Consider the following 19,750-nt stretch of genomic DNA (forward strand, 5'->3'; position numbering starts at 1 on the left):
TACTATATATTTTACCCTAATCTTAGTTATAATTTATTGGTTATTTTGGTAGAATTTTGGATACTTTGCTTTATATTTTCAATTTAGGACATTCGACTTCTTCTGTAGCAAAATAGAATCAAACGGATGAATTTTGGAGTGACGTTCGTGTGTCTCTCAACTTGTTCGTATCAAAGTTTCATAATTTTCTACCCAGTGGTTTATTTATGGCAATGAAATAAAGGAGCAGCGTGCAGTGCTGTTAAAGTTGTTAACTACATTGCAAAAGATAAAGAATTGGTACAAAGGAAGAGGAAGATGAAAGAGAGAAACAAGAGAGATTGTATTGATTGATTGGAGAAAATGTATACAACTAAACTTAAGGAAATGATAGCTATACAATCCCTTATATAGCCATATATCCCAAGTACAATAATACCCTTCTAAATATATTAACAAACTCAACCACTAGAATAATGCGATGTGGCATTTCTGTTATATCAATTATTACTCTCCCCTCAAACTAAACTTGGAGTATCCAAGTGAAGTTTGAACTAGCCAGGTATTTGAGACTGATCTGGAACTACTAGGCCAAGATGTCTGCAATGCTTCAAGAACATTAGACTGTGCAATCCTTTTGTAAATACATCTGCAATTATTGTTTTGAAGCTAAACACTGCAGGAAATCCCAAACCCCTGTTTTTTGCAGTTTAGAGCAGTGTATAATAGTCTGGAGTTGTTGACATTAATGAATAGGAAAACTGTATTGTATTTTGACAACCCCGATATCTCGAAAATATAAAGTGATCCACAATTGAATGTTCAGTCCCACATTTTTTATACAAGTTTCACTTTTGATGCTGACAGTAACCATTTCAAATAAAGTTGATGATCCAACATTATAGCACTTTTAACTACACCAACTTTGGATTAACCTGACAGTAAGCTTGCTAGAACAAATACAAGTAACTCTCTGCATTTTACTACTGTTTGAAGCTAAACCGTAGTCCCATAAGGTTGATAGTATGGTAAGAGCTGCTGCATTTGCTGCTGGGGCACATGTTGCTTTTTCTTCGGATGCTGCATCACTTCTCAAGGCTGCTCAGGTAAAGAATGCTGCCCATATCATGCCTACAGTTGGTTCTTCTACCCAATCGGTTAAACCTGATGGTATGTCTACCTACTCAGAACTTCTTCCTAATGTACATAATTGCTAACCAAAAGATTACTGAGAGTTTTTGCAGCTTCTTGAAGAGTTGAGACACAAACCAAACCTCTGCTCACTCCATTATCATCACACAAGACTACAACTTTAACCGTTGGTGAAGCCATGATGAAAGACACAAGTACAATCCAGAATTCAAAACAGATAAATTCTTCTAGGCAGCAAGAGAATGACACTATTGACACAAATGCTAAGGCAACAAGAGAATGACACTATTGACAAATTCTAAAGCAACAAGAAAATGACACTCTTGACACAAATGCTAAGGCAACAAGAGAATGACACTCTTGACAAATTCTAAAGCAACAAGAGAATGATACTCTTGACAAATTCTATGGAATCAAAGAAAGAATGACACTTTCTTGAAATCTTGTTATCTAACCAAATCACTGAATGAAACAGTAGTTTATCTTAGATAATTCATCCAAAAAACAACAAAACAACTTGACAAATGTGACATCCCACATCGCCTAGGGGAGTGATCCTTAAATGTATATTCCCATATCTACCTAGCACGAGGCCTTTTAGGAGCTCACTGGCTTCGGGTTCCGTAGGAACTCCGAAGTTAAGTGAGAAGGGGGCTAAAGCAATCCCATGATGGGTGACCCACTGGGAAGTTGCTCGTGAGTTCCCAAAAACAAAACCGTGAGGGAAAGGTAAGCCCAAAGCGGACAATATCGTGCTACGGTAGTCGAGTCGGGCCCGGGAAGTGGTCCTCCCGGGTCGGGATATGACAATTTGGTATCAGAGCCTAACCCTGGTCGCGTGTGTGCCGACGAGGACGTCGGGCCCTTAAGAGGGGTGGATTGTGACATCCCACATCGCCTAGGGGAGTGATCCTTAAATGTATATTCTCATCCCTACCTAGCACGAGGCCTTTTGGGAGCTCACTGGCTTCAGGTTCCGTAGGAACTCCGAAGTTAAGTAAGAAGGGGACTAGAGCAATCCCATGATGGGTGACCCACTGGGAAGTTGCTCGTGAGTTCCCAAAAACAAAACCGTGAGGGAATGGTAAGCCCAAAGCGGACAATATCGTGCTACGGTAGTGGAGTCGGGCCCGGGAAGTGGTCCCCCCTAGGCCGGGCTCCCCACTTCCCGGGCCCGCTCCAGCACCGTAGCACGATATTGTCCGTTTTGGGCCCCGACCACGCCCTCACGGTTTTATTTTTGGGAACTCACACGAGAACTTCCCGATGGGTCACCCATCCTGGGAATGCTCTCGCGCGCTACTCGCTTAACTTCGGAGTTCCCATGGAACCCGAAGCCAGTGAGCTCCCAAAAGGCCTCGTGCTAGGTAGGGATGGGAATATACATTTAAGGATCACTCCCCTAGGCAATGTGGGATGTCACAATCCACCCCTCTTAAGGGCCCGACGTCCTCGTTGGCACACACGCGACCAAGGTTAAGCTCTGATACCAAATTATCATATCCCAGCCCGGGGGGGACCACTTCCCGGGCTCGACTCCACTACCGTAGCACGATATTGTCCGCTTTGGGATTACCATTCCTTCACAGTTTTGTTTTTGCAAACTCACGAGCAACTTCCCAGTAGGTCACCCATCATGGGATTGCTCTAGCCCCCTTCTCGCTTAACTTCGGAGTTCCTACGGAACCCGAAGCCAGTGAGTTCCCAAAATGCCTCGTGCTAGGTAGGGATGGGAATATACATTTAAGGATCACTCCCCTAGGCGATGTGGGATGTCACAACAAATATGTGTCTTCACCAACTTCACAAAACAACTTGAGTTATGCGTTTCTTCAAACATGTGGACTGCACAAAGTTGAGAAATTTTCTCCACAACAGAGAACAAAACATGGATCAAAGTGGCAGATATAGAACCCAGAAAGTTGATATGCGAACAACACTAAGAAGAGACCATAATCTGAATAACCCTTTCGTAGGAAAAAAAAAAAATCAAACCCATTAAATGTGTGCATTTTAGGATTTGACAAACCTTTACATGAAACCCAGAAAACCTAGAAAAGATTCATTCTAATTGTTCAAGAATTCAGAGAACAATGACTGAAAACATAACCTTTACATGAAACTTTTGAGTTGGGCAGTTCGACAAACACCTGGACTGCACACATGTCTAATCTTTCTTCCATACCAAAGAACAGAGAGAGAATCAGAACCTGAAGAGCTCCCAAGATTTGCAATCTTGAACAAACATACACCACCAAAGAATTTAGAAAGTGATTTGAGCAAACCACCAAATTTTCCCGAAAAATGTCTGCACTTCTATCAGTCTCCGCTTTCAGCTCTCTTTGCGGCTTTCAGGACTAGAACCCATCTCAGAAGCTCGTTTTTCTTCTCTAAGTCGACGGGTTTCTTATGGATGGTTATCGATTGGGGAACCGCCAAAGCTTCAATGCAGCATTTAAGAAGCTTAGACATCGTTATACAAATTGGACAGAGCCTGTAGAAACCCTATTTCCCATAAATCCAAACAACCCACTTCCATTCTTCAAGATTTCATCTTTGTTGTCTCCAATGACGACTTCTTTGTCTTCTTCCTCCAACCAAGATAACCAACAAATGCGAAATACTCAAAAAACAACAAGCTGATTGCATACACATTTAAACACCGACTTCTTTTTGTGTCAAGCACCGACTTTAGTTCTGTATTCCTTATGGTTAGACACCGACACCTACTGCTTAGTACCCGTTGGACTCCGCCACGTACGAACCATGGCCAACGCTGGTCTCGAAACCAATAGATCATAGTTCTTTATCTGCACTGCCAATATCGAGTGGCTCGACAGCATGCCTGTCGTCAACAAGGCCACTACACAACTCCCCCAAGAACGATTAAACCAACAAGAACACTCAACCAGAATAATCGCAACAATCGCAGAAAAATCAACCCAAGAACAATCGCGGAAGCACCGAAAAACTAATGGAAATTGAAGAGAAACTAAACTAGGGAAAAAAAAAACGTAAACTACTACAAAGAGAAACCACCAGAATCCATTGCGTGAGCCTGGTGACTCTGATACCATGTTAACTACATTGCAAAAGAAAAAGAATTGGTACAGAGGAAGAGGAAGATGATAAAGAGAAACAAGAAATATTGTATTGATTGATTGGAGAAAATGTATACAACTGAACTTAAGGAAATGATAGCTATACAATCCCTTATATAGCCATATATCTCAATTACAATAATACCCTTCTAACTGTATTAACAAACGCAATCACTAGAACAGTGCCATGTGGCATTTTTGTTATATCAGTTATTAAAAGTGACATATTAGGCTTATTTGGGCTTTTTGGCGTCCAAAATGATGTCTTTTGGGTTCGAGACCTTCTACAATTATGTTCGGGACATCTCAAGCTTTAATTCTAGTCATTTTGGGCCTGTTTTGGAGCCCTGAATATCAAAAAACGTGGCTTTTTTGAGGCCTTTGTATTATTCTACAACTTGTTCTAGGTAGGGTTTTATTTTGTAGTAGTATAAATAAGGCTTTTTAGCCATTAGTGTTGAGAGAAAAAGGAGGAGAAAGCAAGCACTCCTCTCGAGAGCTTTTCAAGTTTATTTTTAAGGTGTTTTCTATCCATATTTTTAATAATATTTTATTTTATGGTTGTTCGTAACTAGTTTTGTTTGCTAGGGCGAGACCACGAGCCTTAGCAAGAACATGTAGTTTCTTTTCAAGAATATGTAGTTTCTTTTCAATTTACTTATGATATTATGCATGCAAGTTTTGAATTATTAATCACCGTGTTGAAACTATTTAATTGTCTTGATGATTGGCCACCATTAGGATATTTAGAAAAGTAATTTGATGCAATTTCGATGGAGGGCTGTCCCTGAAATTGGCGTTGGCTTCTTGTGATTACTGTGTATAATTTCTTAGGATGAACGACACGTCTTAAGGGTTATATAGTTTTTCAAAAGGATTTCACAAAACTTAATGAGTCTTGCATGTTCACATTCGATCTGGACGCCGCGAACAGGTTGCATGTTAGATATACGTTCTATGTTGGAGGTTCCAAGTAGGGCATACTTTAGGAAAACCTAACATTCAAATATGCATGGGTAATTCATAAGTAATTGGAAGAACTATGTATAATTGTTAAGGTGACGGTGGAAACCTAGTGCTCAAATTTATTTTCAAAACTATTTTCTTTTGTTCTCTTTACATTGCCAATTTATTTAATTGTTTTTAATTAAATTCGTTTTTAATATTCTAGGTCATAAAATCAACCTCTTCCAAACTTTGTTTTTCAAATAATTAATTAAAATTTGGTATTTACATAAATTATTCATTCAATTCCTGTGGAGAACGACCTTACTTGAGCTGCTATACTACAATTACCTTGTACTCTTGCAAGTATTTAAAGTGTTTTTATCCTTACTTTTGCAAGTGGTAAAAATCCTTATCAACTATTATCTGTCATTTTCTGTAGTTTTTGAGCTTATTATTAAAATTATTCTTCTTTTACTACATATTTTAAAATTTCATATAATAATACATATTTTACTACATATTTTAGTACGCCAAATTATTTATATACTCATGTAAAATTTATTGAGTGTCAATTCTCAATAAATGATAGCTCATCATTGGTTTGTTATTAGGTTGTTAAAAAAAATTAGTTAGTCTGTTAGAAGTGTAAGAATAAAGTTTTAAGCTAGATATATGTGTGTATAAAAGCTCTGTAATTGTGAGGATACAAATCATTAAGCCTAAAATACAATTCATACATTTTACTCTTTCTCTCTTTCTCTCTCTCAAGTTCTTCATTTTCCTGCATTCCTTATTGCTCTTTGATTCTTTTCATTGGTTAGTTGTTAGGTTGTTAAAAAGATTAGTTAGTTTGTTAGAAGTGTAAGAATACAATTTTAAGCTATATATATGTGTGTATACAAGTTCTGTAATTGTGAGAATCCAATTCATCAAGTCTAAAATACAATTCATACATTTTACTTTTTTTTTCTCTCTCAAATTCTTTATTTTTCTGCATTTCTTATTGCTCTTTTGATTCTTTCTCAATGTAGTTAATAAAATTTAATGGACTCATAGCTGTAAGGCTGTACTCAATTTTGCAAGTGCTGCCTCTTTCTCCCTTGGAACGTACGTAACGTCGCATATCAATTTTCAAAGCAAAATTGATAGGCAATTTTGGGGACGTACTACGTGGAATTTTGCATACTCATACTTTCTTTTTTCGGCAGGTGAAACTTCAAAGATGTTGACAAATCCCAAATTAACTACTGCTCATTAGGCATCGTCTTGTTGTTTACTTTGGTTAGGTGAATGCACATGCGTGGAATGCTTTGAACTTTCGTGGTTGGTCCTGTAAATTACTTTTCGTATACGTGCATGTTTATATATGGACCCAATCCACATACTCTTCTACCATTTCAATTTGGTTGTGGGAAAAGAATTAAAAAGGGGTGTGCTATCCACACATCTTATGTTACTTCTTACATATTCTTTGTTAATTTCTATCCGTTGATTTTCTTCAATTCATCTGATCCGACGGGCAAAAATTAGAAGGGTGTGTGAATCACACCCCAATTAAAAAAGGTATTACTTGCAAAGAAACTAAAGAAAAAGAAAAATGAACTTAACTCCACACAATTGTTACATGATCATACTTTTAGTAAAAGGAAAACTAACGAAAAATCCAAAAAAATTATAGTTTTAATGAAAAATGAAATAAAGCTACAGTGAATGGTACCAGAAAAAGGTAAAAATGTGGTTTTTTTTGTTAAAAGTGAATAGTACCAGCAGTGTTTTGTTAAAACTCCATTTAATAAAAGACGCTCTTACCACACGATGAGTGCTACTACACAATTCAAGAAATTATTTGGCGTCTTTACGAAACAATAAAAAATAATTAAATTATAATTGGTGTCACTATCAAACTATTGACACATGACGTTACAACTCACTTATGTGACAACATATACATGTATTTATTTATCATTGTTATACCATACGTCTGTAAAATATTAGTTTTATTGTCAACTCATATTATAATACTTGACATCGGAAGATTATCACTCCCAAAAATTTTCCCTACACGACATATGTATTATCTATTTTTCATTTTAGTTTTGGCTAGATTTTTATAATATGTTTTTATCGCAATCTAAAATATGTTTTTATAATATGAGCGAACTTTTGTTGATATTATACGTTATTCTCCTTGTACTGTCGAAGTTTTCTATTAAAAAAAAAAGGTTGATATTACATGCTAAAAGTGAGAACATCAACTTTATAATCATTTACGCATATTATAATGCATGAAGTAATTACACTATTGGTATGTGATTCTAATTACCACCTAAATTAATGATATTATGTGGCAAAATTCTGTCTGCTAGCTGTCAGATGCTGATTTGGAAAGAGCGCATGCATGCCAAGTTTCATCTTTTCAGGAAAATGCTATTTAATTGCTTGCCATGCATGACTACCTGACCCTCTTTACTTTCTGGACCTTCCCATGTAATTTCGAGGAAAGAGAAGCCTCTCAGAAATGAAACATCCCACCAACTATAACGCAGAGCAAATTTCGATCATGCCGGCGTGTTATCTGTACAATTTAATTTGTTGTCATCCACGGCAGTCCCTTTCCTCGACATCTTCCTCATTTTCTCCATTAATTCACTCAATTTCCCTGATAATATATAAACCCCACGCTAGCTCACTTTTCCACACATAAAATATTTGAAAACCGACGCACAAAAACCCTAACTTTATTTTCTCCGGGAAACTATAGGATAATCTACGCTGAATTAAGCCCTAGCCTTTATTCGTTTCATCAAATTTTCACCTTGGAAATTAAATCAATGGCTTTTCGAAATGGGGTTATTGTGTTTGAAGATTTCTTTCCAGCCATGGTTGAGAAATTGGGAGCAGAAGGGTTTATGGAGGAGCTGTCGAAAGGGTTTCGGTTGTTGACGGATGGAGAGAAGGGAATGATCACATTTGAGAGCTTGAAGAAGAACTCGGGATTGCTTGGATTGCAAGGCATGAGCGATGAGGAGATCATGTGCATGCTCAAGGAAGGTGATTTGGACGGTGATGGCGCCTTGGATGAGATGGAGTTTTGCACCCTCATGTTCAGATTGAGCCCTGCCATGATGCAAAGTTCTCAAGAATTACTGGTGGTAGCTTTAGATATGTAATAAATTATAAAATGTAGGATCTCTCTTATGTGGGAATTTCAGTTTCTTTCATTTCTTTGTTCTTCTTGCTCATCTTAGTTTTGTAATTTCGGGTAGCTTATAATCATAAAACAGGTTACTCCTCTCTTTTCTTACTGCTGTTTTAGTTTCACTCTTCAAATTAGTTGTTTGCATGATTTGCATCCCTTGACTTCTTTGTTATATGGTTGTCATCACCTGGTTTCTCAATTAATCAATGTGATTTAAGTCAAATTTATAGGGAAAGGAACATGGTGGTTGATGATTTGGCAAAGATTGAGTTTTTCTTTGTACTTGAATTGTATTATGTTGGATACCCTCCTTCTTCAATTGTTGGTTTACTTCCGGATGATATTTTCAAGATTACTAGAACTCAGGCTGTTTGTGTAAGCCCCTCAAGTTGATTTCTTTCTTTGTTTAGCGGCTTGAGCTTTGAGCCCTCTTTGTAACAGCCAAAAAAAGAGAGAGAATGCTTTAGAATTTAAATGGGGTGTCCTAGGCATATAGTGGACCACAATATGGGACTCTTCCGAAATCGGAATTAGGAGGTTACGGGGCCTGGATGGGATTAGCCCGGGCCACTAAGTCCAAAATCACAATGTTAATCATTTGTTCCGTCTTATAAGATATATATATATATATATATATATATATATATATATATATATATATTTTTTATTTGAAACTTCTAGACGTGTAGTTAGCTACCAATTAGTTTAGCTAATAGTTAAGTTCTTTCAAAGGCTTAAAACATGCATGAAAGAATGAGATCAAACTCAGTTTGCATCCATTTTTGAGTTTGGGAAATGGTGGAAATAATATTAGTTGCAAATCTTTTATTGAAATTATTGAAAGAGGAGATTGAACATAAGACTCACAGTCAAGACATTGCTTGTAATTACCTGAGTTACAAGTCTCATGTGATTCTCCATCCGCCAACAAATTCAGCAAGTTGTGTCCTCTACACATGCATATACAGGAAGCTAGTAGGTTCACCTAGCCATCCCACAGATTTCACAGAACTACTTGGTTTATTGGGATTGAAAGGAAAGGGATCCGGATTTCTTTCACCAAATCCTATCAATCAATAAATTCAAACTTTTAAAATTTGATCCAATGACTAAAGTTATTATAACTTTTAAAGATGCTTCCTATTTTTAGCCACTGAATCAAATTTCAAAGATCTGAATTTGTTAATTAGTAAGATTTGATAGAAATGATCTGAAGAAGATCCCTTTCCGAATTGAAAAACGAAAATAAGAAAAGCAATGTGTGTGACAGCAACCCTTTGAAATTTATCCACAAAATAACCCAGTTCACTGGAATTTAGACACCTGTAGTGTCTAAATAAATAAAACTGAGACTTGAGAGGCTCGATCTTATCTTGCATCAATTTTGTTGTCAAAATTCAGAGCGCACTGGGTTCATGCACGACCAACCACAGATTTCTCCAATTGGACCCAGTGGGTGGACCTCTCTATGGGACCCCGCCCCAATCTACATTGCATGGTTGGTGCCGTTTGATGCTGCAAAAATTTAGGTTTTAGGGTAAAAAGAGTGCTGATTGAGTGCACATAATTCCCTCATTCATCATTAAACTCTCATTAGAAGTGTTAGGATTAGTCACACACCTGCATGGGGAAATTTGTACTTCTTGTTTGTGTGTGGGAGCGATTTTACCATTTCTCAACTAATTAGAGGTCATGAAAATTTTCTTTCATGCTATGTTTGGACAAGTCACTTTAGAGTATTAAAACAAATTTAAAGCTGCTTGCTAAAATGCCTCAAAATGAAAATGAGAGATTTTTCAGTGTGATAGTAATGTGGTCCGGTACACTAAATATCATGATATAAATGGTTGGATACTTGAAAAAAGAAATTCAATCATTTGTATTATGACACTTGGTGTACTAAGCCGAGTTTTCAGCATACTAAAAAATTCCTCCAAAAGAAGAGTACCAATAAACTACTAAAGCGTTAATTATAAAGTCCTACCAAATCACTAAGAACGCACTTTTATCTATCATTCTTCCGAACGCAACGTCAATGTTCTTACTTTTTTACCAGTAAAATTTCCAATACTTTTTATCTAGTATTCTTTGGCAGTTTAGTCAATAAACTTGCCTCGTAAACTTAGGGAGTGAGGATGATCGGTGCATCCTTCCCAGCTCAGAAGAAAAGAAAATAATTCTTCCCTTTTCTTTTTATTTTTTATTTTTATTTTTTTAAAAGGAAAAACCAGAGCTGGTTTTTAATACAAATAGCTGCAACTTGCCCTGCATCATATGTTTTCAGCTTCTTCCCTTACATATATTTATATACACACACAGAGCCACCAGGGGCTTAACAACATAGAGAGAGATGAAGAAGTGCGATCTGTGTGACTCTGCAGCACAAGTGTACTGCGATTCCGATCAAGCAAGCCTCTGCTGGGACTGCGACGTCAAAGTTCACGGTGCAAACTTTCTGGTGGCCAAGCATTCAAGAACTCTGCTCTGCCATGTCTGCCAATCTCCGACCCCCTGGATCGGCTCCGGTCTCAAGCTCTGCCCTACTGTTTCTGTTTGCGAGAGTTGTGTCAATAATAATGAAGGAAATCATCACGAAGACGACGACGATGAAGAAGAAGGGCAGGACGGTGCGGAAGAAGATGAAGAAAACCAAGTTGTTCCATGGTCGTGTAAGCCTCCTCCGCCCGTGTCTTCAACTTCTTCGAGCAGTAGGGAAGAACGATTAAGTGAAAGCGTGAACATTTCCAGATCAACAGCCAGAAGGGAACCCAGGTGACCAGATTAATTGACTAACTTCATTTCCATCGGTGCACAATTTGATCTGTTTTGTGCATAAACTTCTGCAAGTAGCCAACTTCATTTCCATCGGTGCACACTGGGGAATGATTTCCGTTATTCTTACATTCCGTACTTCCATTTCAACTTTCAATACTCTCTTAAGATTTTAAGTTTATCATTGAGTTTTCTCTTAATTATTCAATTTAATGGCAGAAAAAATAACTTTCGTACATCGTATTAGGGAGAATAACTTCCGTGAGAACGATTTCATTTGTGAGTATCTTAGGCTAATTACGAAGTGTCACGTTAAAAAGTTAATTCTCATAATAGTATGCGATGAACTTAGAACAAAGTCACAATAACATCTCTGATCCAAGAAAGTTTTTGTACATACTTGGGGTAATTGTGGGCGTGCTTAGCGGTTTATTTGGTTGAGCCTTGAATAACTTTACATAATACTTGAAAAATACTACCGTATCATCCAAATATATCCATGTATAACGTAATGAGTGAGACGCTCAACTCTTAGATATAATATAAATTGCATGAACCACAAGTATTCTAATTTTGAAAACTCTGTCATAAATTTCCAGCATCCTGGAACAAGAAAAAGAAAAATATGATTTGACCTTACAAGTGGACCAGTGCTTAACTTTAGCACCCTTAACTCCAATCCAATTTTACTGATATATTTTTTAATTGGGAAGGTTTGATCTAAGCAGGTTGTTACTAGATGTGAGAGAGGCATACAAAATTGCTTCCTGTTGAGTAATTTACTACACATGGAAGATTCTCTTTTGCAATTATTTACGTTTTCAATGACGTTATTTCGACCTATCAATGTTTATGATGTATACATAAAGCGATAATATTGTCAAATAGAAGCTTCTTGCGTGATAAATTTTAACAATATAGTATCTGTAAACTTAATCACAGGAGGGCGATGGGGCCAAATCATGGAACATGACCACGTGCGTACCATAAATCATGATTTAGCAATATAGTATTTTAATTGCAAGTTGATTAGTGATTATTAAGAAAGCTAATAAACAAAAATTAAGATGTAATGAAAAGAAATAAGGGATCAAGAAAGGGGCAGAGAGCGTCCTTGGGGATTTGTTTTGTGGTGAAAATCGAAATTCTTTGCTTCTACTTGCAGAGGGAGACAATGTGGTTGTGTGGTGAATCCATTTCAAAAGTTGAACACCTCAAGATGTGTGATATTTAGGGTTTATGTTGGATCGTCTCTTTTACGATTATGAGTAATTTTTTTGGTGCGACTGTTTTATGTTGGGGATGTCCACCACTCATGTTATAATACTACTTTTATATTCTAAATTATGACACATCAAGTAGGTTGTATACTTAAATTACGGGATGTTCACTCCGAACTTCTTTGTTCGGAATCCGCAAAACGAAAGATCCAGAACGTTCAAGAGAAAGAGAAGGAAATTTGGGCCGTTCAAGTTCTTAGGTTCTTGTGAAGTCGACCAGTGAGATGAGGGCTGTAGAATTGAAATTAAGTGGTCCGAATCTCTCACTCTACAAGCTCCAAACACAGAAATCCAGAATGAATCTCAATCCCTTAAATTATAAGATTTCAATTAATTAACACCACACGTCTGTCTTGACTTTACTTACATCACCAAAGTATGGGCCTAAATTTGCATTTCACCTTATGAAGCCCGCAAAAGGCCCAACAATTAGATATGGGTGGCCAGCTTTTAGTTTTTTATTTTATTTTATTTTTAATCAAAACTCATGCAACAAGATGAAAGTGCAGGCTTTGTACATGCAGAATGCTGAAAGGAAGAAGAAAGACACTCATCCATTATTCATCATCCCGGAGCATCATAAACCATGCGAATGCAGTAAAAAGGTGGTTAAAACAACGATCAGTAGATTCAGTACCCGCCAGACCGGAATAAAAGAAAGCAAAAACAGAGACTCAGTAGTACCGCCACACTTTTTCCATACAATGTGATTACACATGAACCGGGAGTATTTGATCAACATCATCTGAAAGCTCGTCCAGCATCTCCATCTGTTGTTCAGCGCGCCTTATCGGCATCTGCAAGGCATTAATTCGATGTCAATTTCCAACTGAATCGTTGAGAGAGAGGTAAACCATATAAAACTTACGAAAAAAGCTCTAACAAGATGAATACAAGATGAACTTATATACATAGTTCAAAACCATTGGCTCGAGAATAATTGCCAACAAATAAAGGATGGATGTCCAGATTATCATTGAACTCCAGAGTTGACTTAATCCTTCTGCACAAGACTTATGTTTGGTACTGAGCATGAAGAAACATTTGACCAGATAATTCAATACCACATGGACATTAGTATTCTGAAGAAACAACCTACTACATGGACTCATCCAGCCGAGCGACACAAGTGTGGAGTGCACATTCAATCATGATGCCTAAAGACCCTACAGTGCAAACGACCTAGCTATCTTGGAAGGAACCTTACAAGTGTCAGCACTTACAAAACACTTATCGTTGACTATTCATAACTAATTCTAGGGTTAACAGGACTCAAATCAAAGTATCATGCAAATAGGATTGTCACAATGCAAAGCATATGGCATGCCGGGTAAGACTCAATCACTCATCAAACACCAACCTAAAACCATCATGAACCCCTTTTTGTTCAGCGTTCTTAAATCCTCAGTTTCCACTAGAAGAAACTTCTAGTAAAGCAGGTTTCAGATAATCCAATGTATATCACCGACATAGCAGCACAAACAATTGAAGGAATGGTAGTAAAGGATCCACATTGAAAACACTAGCAAGGATATAACACATACAAGCCTACACGTAACATGACAGCACAACTAGTAGTTACAATCTGCCATTTTATTTGCCTGAATATTTTTAAAGAATGGTAGTAGGGAATTAGGGATCCATATAGAAAACATGAAGCACTAGCAAGAACGCTCCTACAAAAACCACTGGTTCCTCCTATTAATCCATGTGTTTGTTTTCGAGTATTGATTATTAGGAATGTTGGTTGTAAAACATTAGTTTGTTTCAAAAGTATAAACGCCGTGAAAAATACTGTTCGTGCAACCGACATATACTAACATTTAAGATACCAACAAAAAGGGAAAACACTCGCTTATTTGATGCCATGAAACATCAATTATAACCTTATCCTAGAGACTTCTATTCCTTCTACCATTATAACTCTTTCCAATAAAGAGACTTCTATTACTATTCCTTACAAGAAACACAATCAAATGAAAACTTGAGAATCCAAATACCTAACTGTTATATTTTACTAGAAGTCAAATGCATGTACTAATTGAAGCCCTTAAAGGTGAAATTGGTGCTAAAATTACACAATGAAGGCTGAAACAGCGTTAAACTCGATGTCTCAAAATCTAAAAGGGAATGTTAATGATGAAGCCATTATTTGCAATTTACATTTAAGAAACATCAAAGGCGACAAGCAAGTGGATCATGCCCTCGCCTCACATCCACCCACCCAGGTGTTTAGCTACTTCAACTTATCGCTCTCAGAGAATAAACTGCCTCCTACTTACGTGTATTACGTGCTAAACAAATATGTTACTTCAGAGAGAATGACGAAAAAAAGGAAACCGTCTAAATAACCCAACGCAAAGTAGAAGGCTTTTATGGCGGCTCTCGTTCTTGAACGCAATGTTTTTGGCAAAAGAGATAAAACGTTACAAAGGAAACACACAACTTTGCCAACGTTTGGATTTGCACTGGCTTAGATAGAGAATTGGACCACTTGAGTAAAACAAAATTCGGAAAGCAAGAATTCAAAGCAGGATTAACAACTAATCAGACATTAATCCGAAGCTAATACCAAGGACAAACGTTTAATCATCTCCAAACACAGATTCCCAATCAAATGCACAATCGCAGTACTAATACTAACTATGGAATTTGATGGATTTAAAAGCAGGATTAACAACAAATGCATGGTAATAATCAAGAATTAAAGAAAAATGGCAGAGAAAGCTCAAAGTTCAAACCTTTATGCAAAGCGTCATGAAACTCCGGCTCCTCCTCAGGCACGACGGGGCAGTCAAAGTTACCTTGCTTTACGGCGTCGTTTTCATCATCCTTGTCATCGGAGAACCTCACGACGATGACAGGGCAAACGCAGTGTTGCACGCAGTAGTCACTGACACTGCCGAGCCTGGCCTTGGAGGTCCGCTTAGAAGCCCCGAATCCCCGGCTGCCCATCACGACGGCGCTGAGGCCAAGCCTCTCAACCTCCAAACACAACCGCTCCTTCATGTCGTGGTCCTTGACTATGTGGATCTTGTATGGCGTCTTGGCCTCCTCGAGCGGCTTGGCGAGGTCGTTGGCCTTGGTGACGGTGAAATTGTCGAAATCGTCCTCGAGCTTCTGCTGGGACTCCTGGTCCTCGGGGATGGAGACGTCGGTGGCGCCCCAGTCGGCGCCGTAGAGGACGCTGGTGGGACGGACGTGGAGGAGGATGACGGCGTCTCCGGGGCGGAGGTAGTTCTGGACGGCCCATTTAACAGCGAAGGCGCTCTCGTCGCTGAGATCGACGGCGATCCCGATCCGGCGCTGGGCTCCGGAGGTGGGGGTCCCGCTGGGAGGGTAGCGCGGGGACGACGGTTGGACTACGATTGCCGCAGCGGACTGGCGATCTCCGGGTTCCGATAACGGGCTCTTTCTGGGAGAAGCCATGGGGATATAATCGGAATATTTGAGAAGAACGATGGTAAAAGGATTCAACGAGTGTCTATTTTTTTTCAGTAGACAGAGTGTCGAGGTCGCAAATATTTTAAGTGAATTTTGGGCAATTTTTGGGTACGCTTTCTGGCAAATTGGGTCAGGGCTGCCTCAACTTTTATTCTAGCCTCTGAGAATAAAAATTAATAGGAGTGATCTTTAATTTGTCTTGTTGTTTCTTTTTCGTCCAATTTTAAACTATACAACATCTTATAGGCTTTTTTTTTTTTTTTGTAATTTTATACAATGACTTACGATGTTGTATTAATTTTGTGTAATCGTCAGAAAGTTGTTAGGTTGATCACCAAATTATGAGATGTCAGTTGTATTTAGGGCCAGTTATTGTTTAATGTTTTCTCAATTTATCAAAACATGTAGTTATGATTCCTCAACTAAAAATTCATTATTATTGGTTTTTCAACCTTAATTCAACTGGAGAAACGGCCCCTCAACTTTAACTCAATTGGAGTAATGTTTCCTCAATTTTAACCAAATTGTAGTAATGATCCTTCCAACATAATTCATTTTGACAAAATTCTGACGAAGTTGACGACAAAGATCATAGCTACACGTTTTGATGAGTTGAGGAACCCCAATTGTAGCAATGGTCATTCCAACATTACTTATTTTGACACAATTCTAACGAAGTTGACGAAAATGACTATAACTACACATTTTGATAAGTTGAGAGACCAATGGTAATGAATTTTTAGTTGAAGGACTGTTGCTTCAATTTGATTAAAGTTGAGAGATTATTACTATAATTTACTTTAATATAGATCATAAACTGTTAGAAACACGTTAAATGAATTTAAAATTGAACGAAAACCTGAGTTGACAAGATACGGTTTTCATATAAAATAGCAATTTAAGCTAACGTGCACGACATTCGTTAAAATGGCGTTGCTAATGAAATTCCGAAATCCAAATCAGATTAAAAAGTATTTAGGGCTAGGTCTCCATCCCCAAAATTCCCAAATCGAAAATCCGAAAAATTAAAATCCACGATCAGAAGAGTAGATTTTAATCCAATTCGAAAAGATGCCGCAGAGGCACTCGAAGAACAACAACGACCTCGCTTTCTTCACCTACGACGAGAAGAAGAAGCTCGGCTATGGAACCCAGAGGGAGCGGCTCGGCAGGGACTCCATCAAGCCCTTCGACGCCTGCTGCCTCTGCCTCAAGCCCTTCATCGACCCCATGTGCTGCCAGAAAGGCCACGTCTTTTGCAAGGAATGCATTCTCGAGTGCTTGCTTTCTCAGAAGAAGGACATCCACAGGTGTGTATGCCACTTTTCTTCCTTTCTCGAACTCTCCTTTTTGCATAATTTCGATAGTTATCATCCAATTTGGTGTCTTTTATTTCTGTGAATCTGGCTGTATTGGGTTTCTTAAGTTTTGTGTTTTAGTGGGAGTCCTGTGATAAAACGAATTTGTATGTGGGAGAGTGAGATTTGGGGAGTCAGTGAGAGCTTTTGAGCAGAAGATTTAGGTTTCAGTATGATATGAATGTCACCGTGTACTCGAGAGCTTCGAGCTGTGAGGCCCCAGACTGCACTGAATCGCAGATTCGAAAGTGGGATTTTGCTTGGTGGTCATAATTCAATGCCATTTACAATTGTTGTGTCATTGGTATTGAATCCCTTCATAAACCATGTAGCTTTATAAGACATAAGTTATATGACCGTTTTTGGAGGTTGCCATAGGAGTGTCTCATTTGAATTACATTCTGCCCTTCTGTGCGTTATGTCTCTGTACTAGGTATTTTTAGGTGAAGAAGGTTTGTCCAAATATGCCTGAGTCTGTTTTGTTGTCACATCAGCACTTGATGTTCTTGTTATTATTTATTACTACTTCAATGTGGGTTTCTTCTACGGGATCAAAGAGATTCGGAGAAATACATTCTATGTTAATTGAAATAGTGAAAATGAAGGATCTATAGTTTTAGTTCCTTGAGATCCCCTCTTGACTAACATAATCCTTAAATAGCTCTTCTTTATATGCTCGGTTAGTGGCATAGTTTTATGTTCTCATTACTAAATGACATTGCTTTTAACTGGGGAGTCTGGTTCATCGGTTTAGTGGGAATTCCCTGGAGTCTAGTGGTTCTAGGATTCCTTGGGGGACTTCAGTGGACTATCAACCCGGTTATTTTTATAAGGAGCCGATTTTGGGACTGAAACTAATTTTGAGCATGTAAGCTTGGTTGTATCAAGCTCAATGTTCTGCTGGTTGTGAGCTTTGTAGTTGGCTGTTCTTGATTGTATTTTGGTTTCCATGAGGCATTCTATGGAAGATGTGAGCTTGGCCGAGCTTGATGCCTTTTGGTTGTATTTCCTTTCAGTAACTCTGGAGTAAAATTTCACCGAGGTGTAATCAATAGGGGTGGCAATCTGGTACCCGTTAGGTACCCATTTATTTTGTACCACCACTAACAAGGTGGTAATGGTGGTGTTGGTACTGGTGGTGGTGAAATAAACCTTGTTGGTAATGGTACCTAAATAAACGGGTATGCAATGGGCCATTCGCCACCCCTAAATATATCTTCAAATTTTATCATTTATGTGGTTTGTGCTTAAGGTGTTTCTTCCACTTGCCAGAAAGCTAGCTGCACATACTGCTCAGCAGAAGCAAGAAAAGAATGAGGAAGATGATCGGTTAATGCAGCAGAAAGCTAGAGAGCTTGAGGCTTTTGATCAGCAAAACCACGGTGCAATTCCACAATACAATGATAGAAACCAGAGCCAAGATAAGACTGGTTTCCACGGGGCAAACAGTGTGAAGGTCACTTCTTATGAAGAGGAGGCTCTTCGGACAATGAAAGCCTTTTGGCTGCCTTCTGCTACACCGGCAGCTCCTGTTAAAGTAGATGCTCCCTCTATGAGCACAGTCTGTCCAGAAGGAAATGAGAAACTAAAGCTGAAGTCCCTATTCTCTGTGTATTACACAGAAGACACTAACGAGAAGAAAACTTCATCTCTGGATAAGACATTTATCTGTCCGAGCTGCAAGGTTACCTTGACCAACACGCTGTCACTCGTGGCCCTTAGTTCATGCGGGCATGTGTTTTGTAAGAAATGTGCTGATAAGTTCATGGCTGTAGATAAGGTTTGCCTTGTTTGCAGCAAGGGATGCAAAGAAAGGAACTTGGTGAACTTGGCAAAAGGAGGAACAGGCTTTGCAGGGCACGATGATAATCTTGAAGCAAGAGACTTCAAGCATTTGGGGAGTGGTTCCGGATTAGGGTTGGTGAGACCCGCCGCGAAGACTTAACCTCGAAAGGATTTGGGGAGTGGTTCCAGATTAAGTTCATCCTCAAGAAAAGAAAAGAGAAGTTGCACCAAAGGTTCTTCTCTTTTGTTGTGGCTTTGATGATTTTGTAGGCGGTATGTGTAAGTTGATTTGTGCCTATGCATTGCTTGATCATGTTTTATTCTGCGTCAAGCTATAGTTATTGAACAATTAAACATGGATTACCATAAACTAAATCCTAGATAATTGATAATTGCTAAAACAGTGGGACCGCCTCACAAATGATGGGCCCGCGACATAAACTTTCTTACACCATGCTATCACTGTGATAGTATTTCAAACGTTATTACGTGCAATTATTACAATAACATTTTCATTGCATGGAAGTTCTTTAATCTATTACATAGACCAACCCTTGTAATAGGATGCTGACATTTTACTGGTGAGCTTTTTGCATGTGGGGTGTTCTAAGAGAAATTCTCAGTGTGTCGGAAACGTAGTCTGGTATACTAAGTGTTATAATACAAGTGGTTATAATTTTTTTTATAAATATTTCAGTGTATCGGATTTTATTTTCAGCATATTGAAAAATC

The 19,750-nt window shown here is 38.3% G+C and overlaps 4 protein-coding genes across 4 annotated transcripts; 3 read left to right on the forward strand and 1 right to left on the reverse strand.

The window, feature by feature from the left end:
- Window positions 1–1,004: 1,004 nt before the first annotated feature.
- Window positions 1,005–8,350, forward strand: LOC137721741 (calcium-binding protein KIC-like). The gene is made up of 2 exons (XM_068460766.1): window positions 1,005–1,149; window positions 8,046–8,350. The coding sequence occupies exons 1-2, from the start codon at window positions 1,005–1,007 to the stop codon at window positions 8,348–8,350; spliced, it is 450 nt and encodes a 149-aa protein (XP_068316867.1).
- Window positions 8,351–10,618: 2,268 nt separating this feature from the next.
- On the forward strand, window positions 10,619–11,282 carry LOC137725137 (B-box domain protein 31-like). The gene has a single exon (XM_068463726.1). The coding sequence runs from the start codon at window positions 10,730–10,732 to the stop codon at window positions 11,153–11,155; it is 426 nt and encodes a 141-aa protein (XP_068319827.1). The 5' UTR covers window positions 10,619–10,729; the 3' UTR covers window positions 11,156–11,282.
- A 1,684-nt stretch (window positions 11,283–12,966) lies between these two features.
- Window positions 12,967–15,984, reverse strand: LOC137725136 (universal stress protein PHOS32-like). Its single transcript, XM_068463725.1, has 2 exons — window positions 15,173–15,984; window positions 12,967–13,228 (listed from the first exon to the last, which is right to left on the reverse strand). Exons 1-2 carry the CDS (start codon window positions 15,858–15,860, stop codon window positions 13,209–13,211), a joined length of 708 nt encoding a protein of 235 aa, XP_068319826.1. The 5' UTR covers window positions 15,861–15,984; the 3' UTR covers window positions 12,967–13,208.
- A 793-nt stretch (window positions 15,985–16,777) lies between these two features.
- On the forward strand, window positions 16,778–19,388 carry LOC137725134 (E3 ubiquitin-protein ligase CSU1-like). Its single transcript, XM_068463723.1, has 2 exons — window positions 16,778–17,185; window positions 18,506–19,388. The coding sequence occupies exons 1-2, from the start codon at window positions 16,947–16,949 to the stop codon at window positions 19,176–19,178; spliced, it is 912 nt and encodes a 303-aa protein (XP_068319824.1). The 5' UTR covers window positions 16,778–16,946; the 3' UTR covers window positions 19,179–19,388.
- Window positions 19,389–19,750: the final 362 nt, after the last annotated feature.

This window comes from Pyrus communis, chromosome 2 (assembly GCF_963583255.1).
Source record: "Pyrus communis chromosome 2, drPyrComm1.1, whole genome shotgun sequence".
NCBI classification, from domain to species: Eukaryota; Viridiplantae; Streptophyta; class Magnoliopsida; order Rosales; family Rosaceae; genus Pyrus; species Pyrus communis.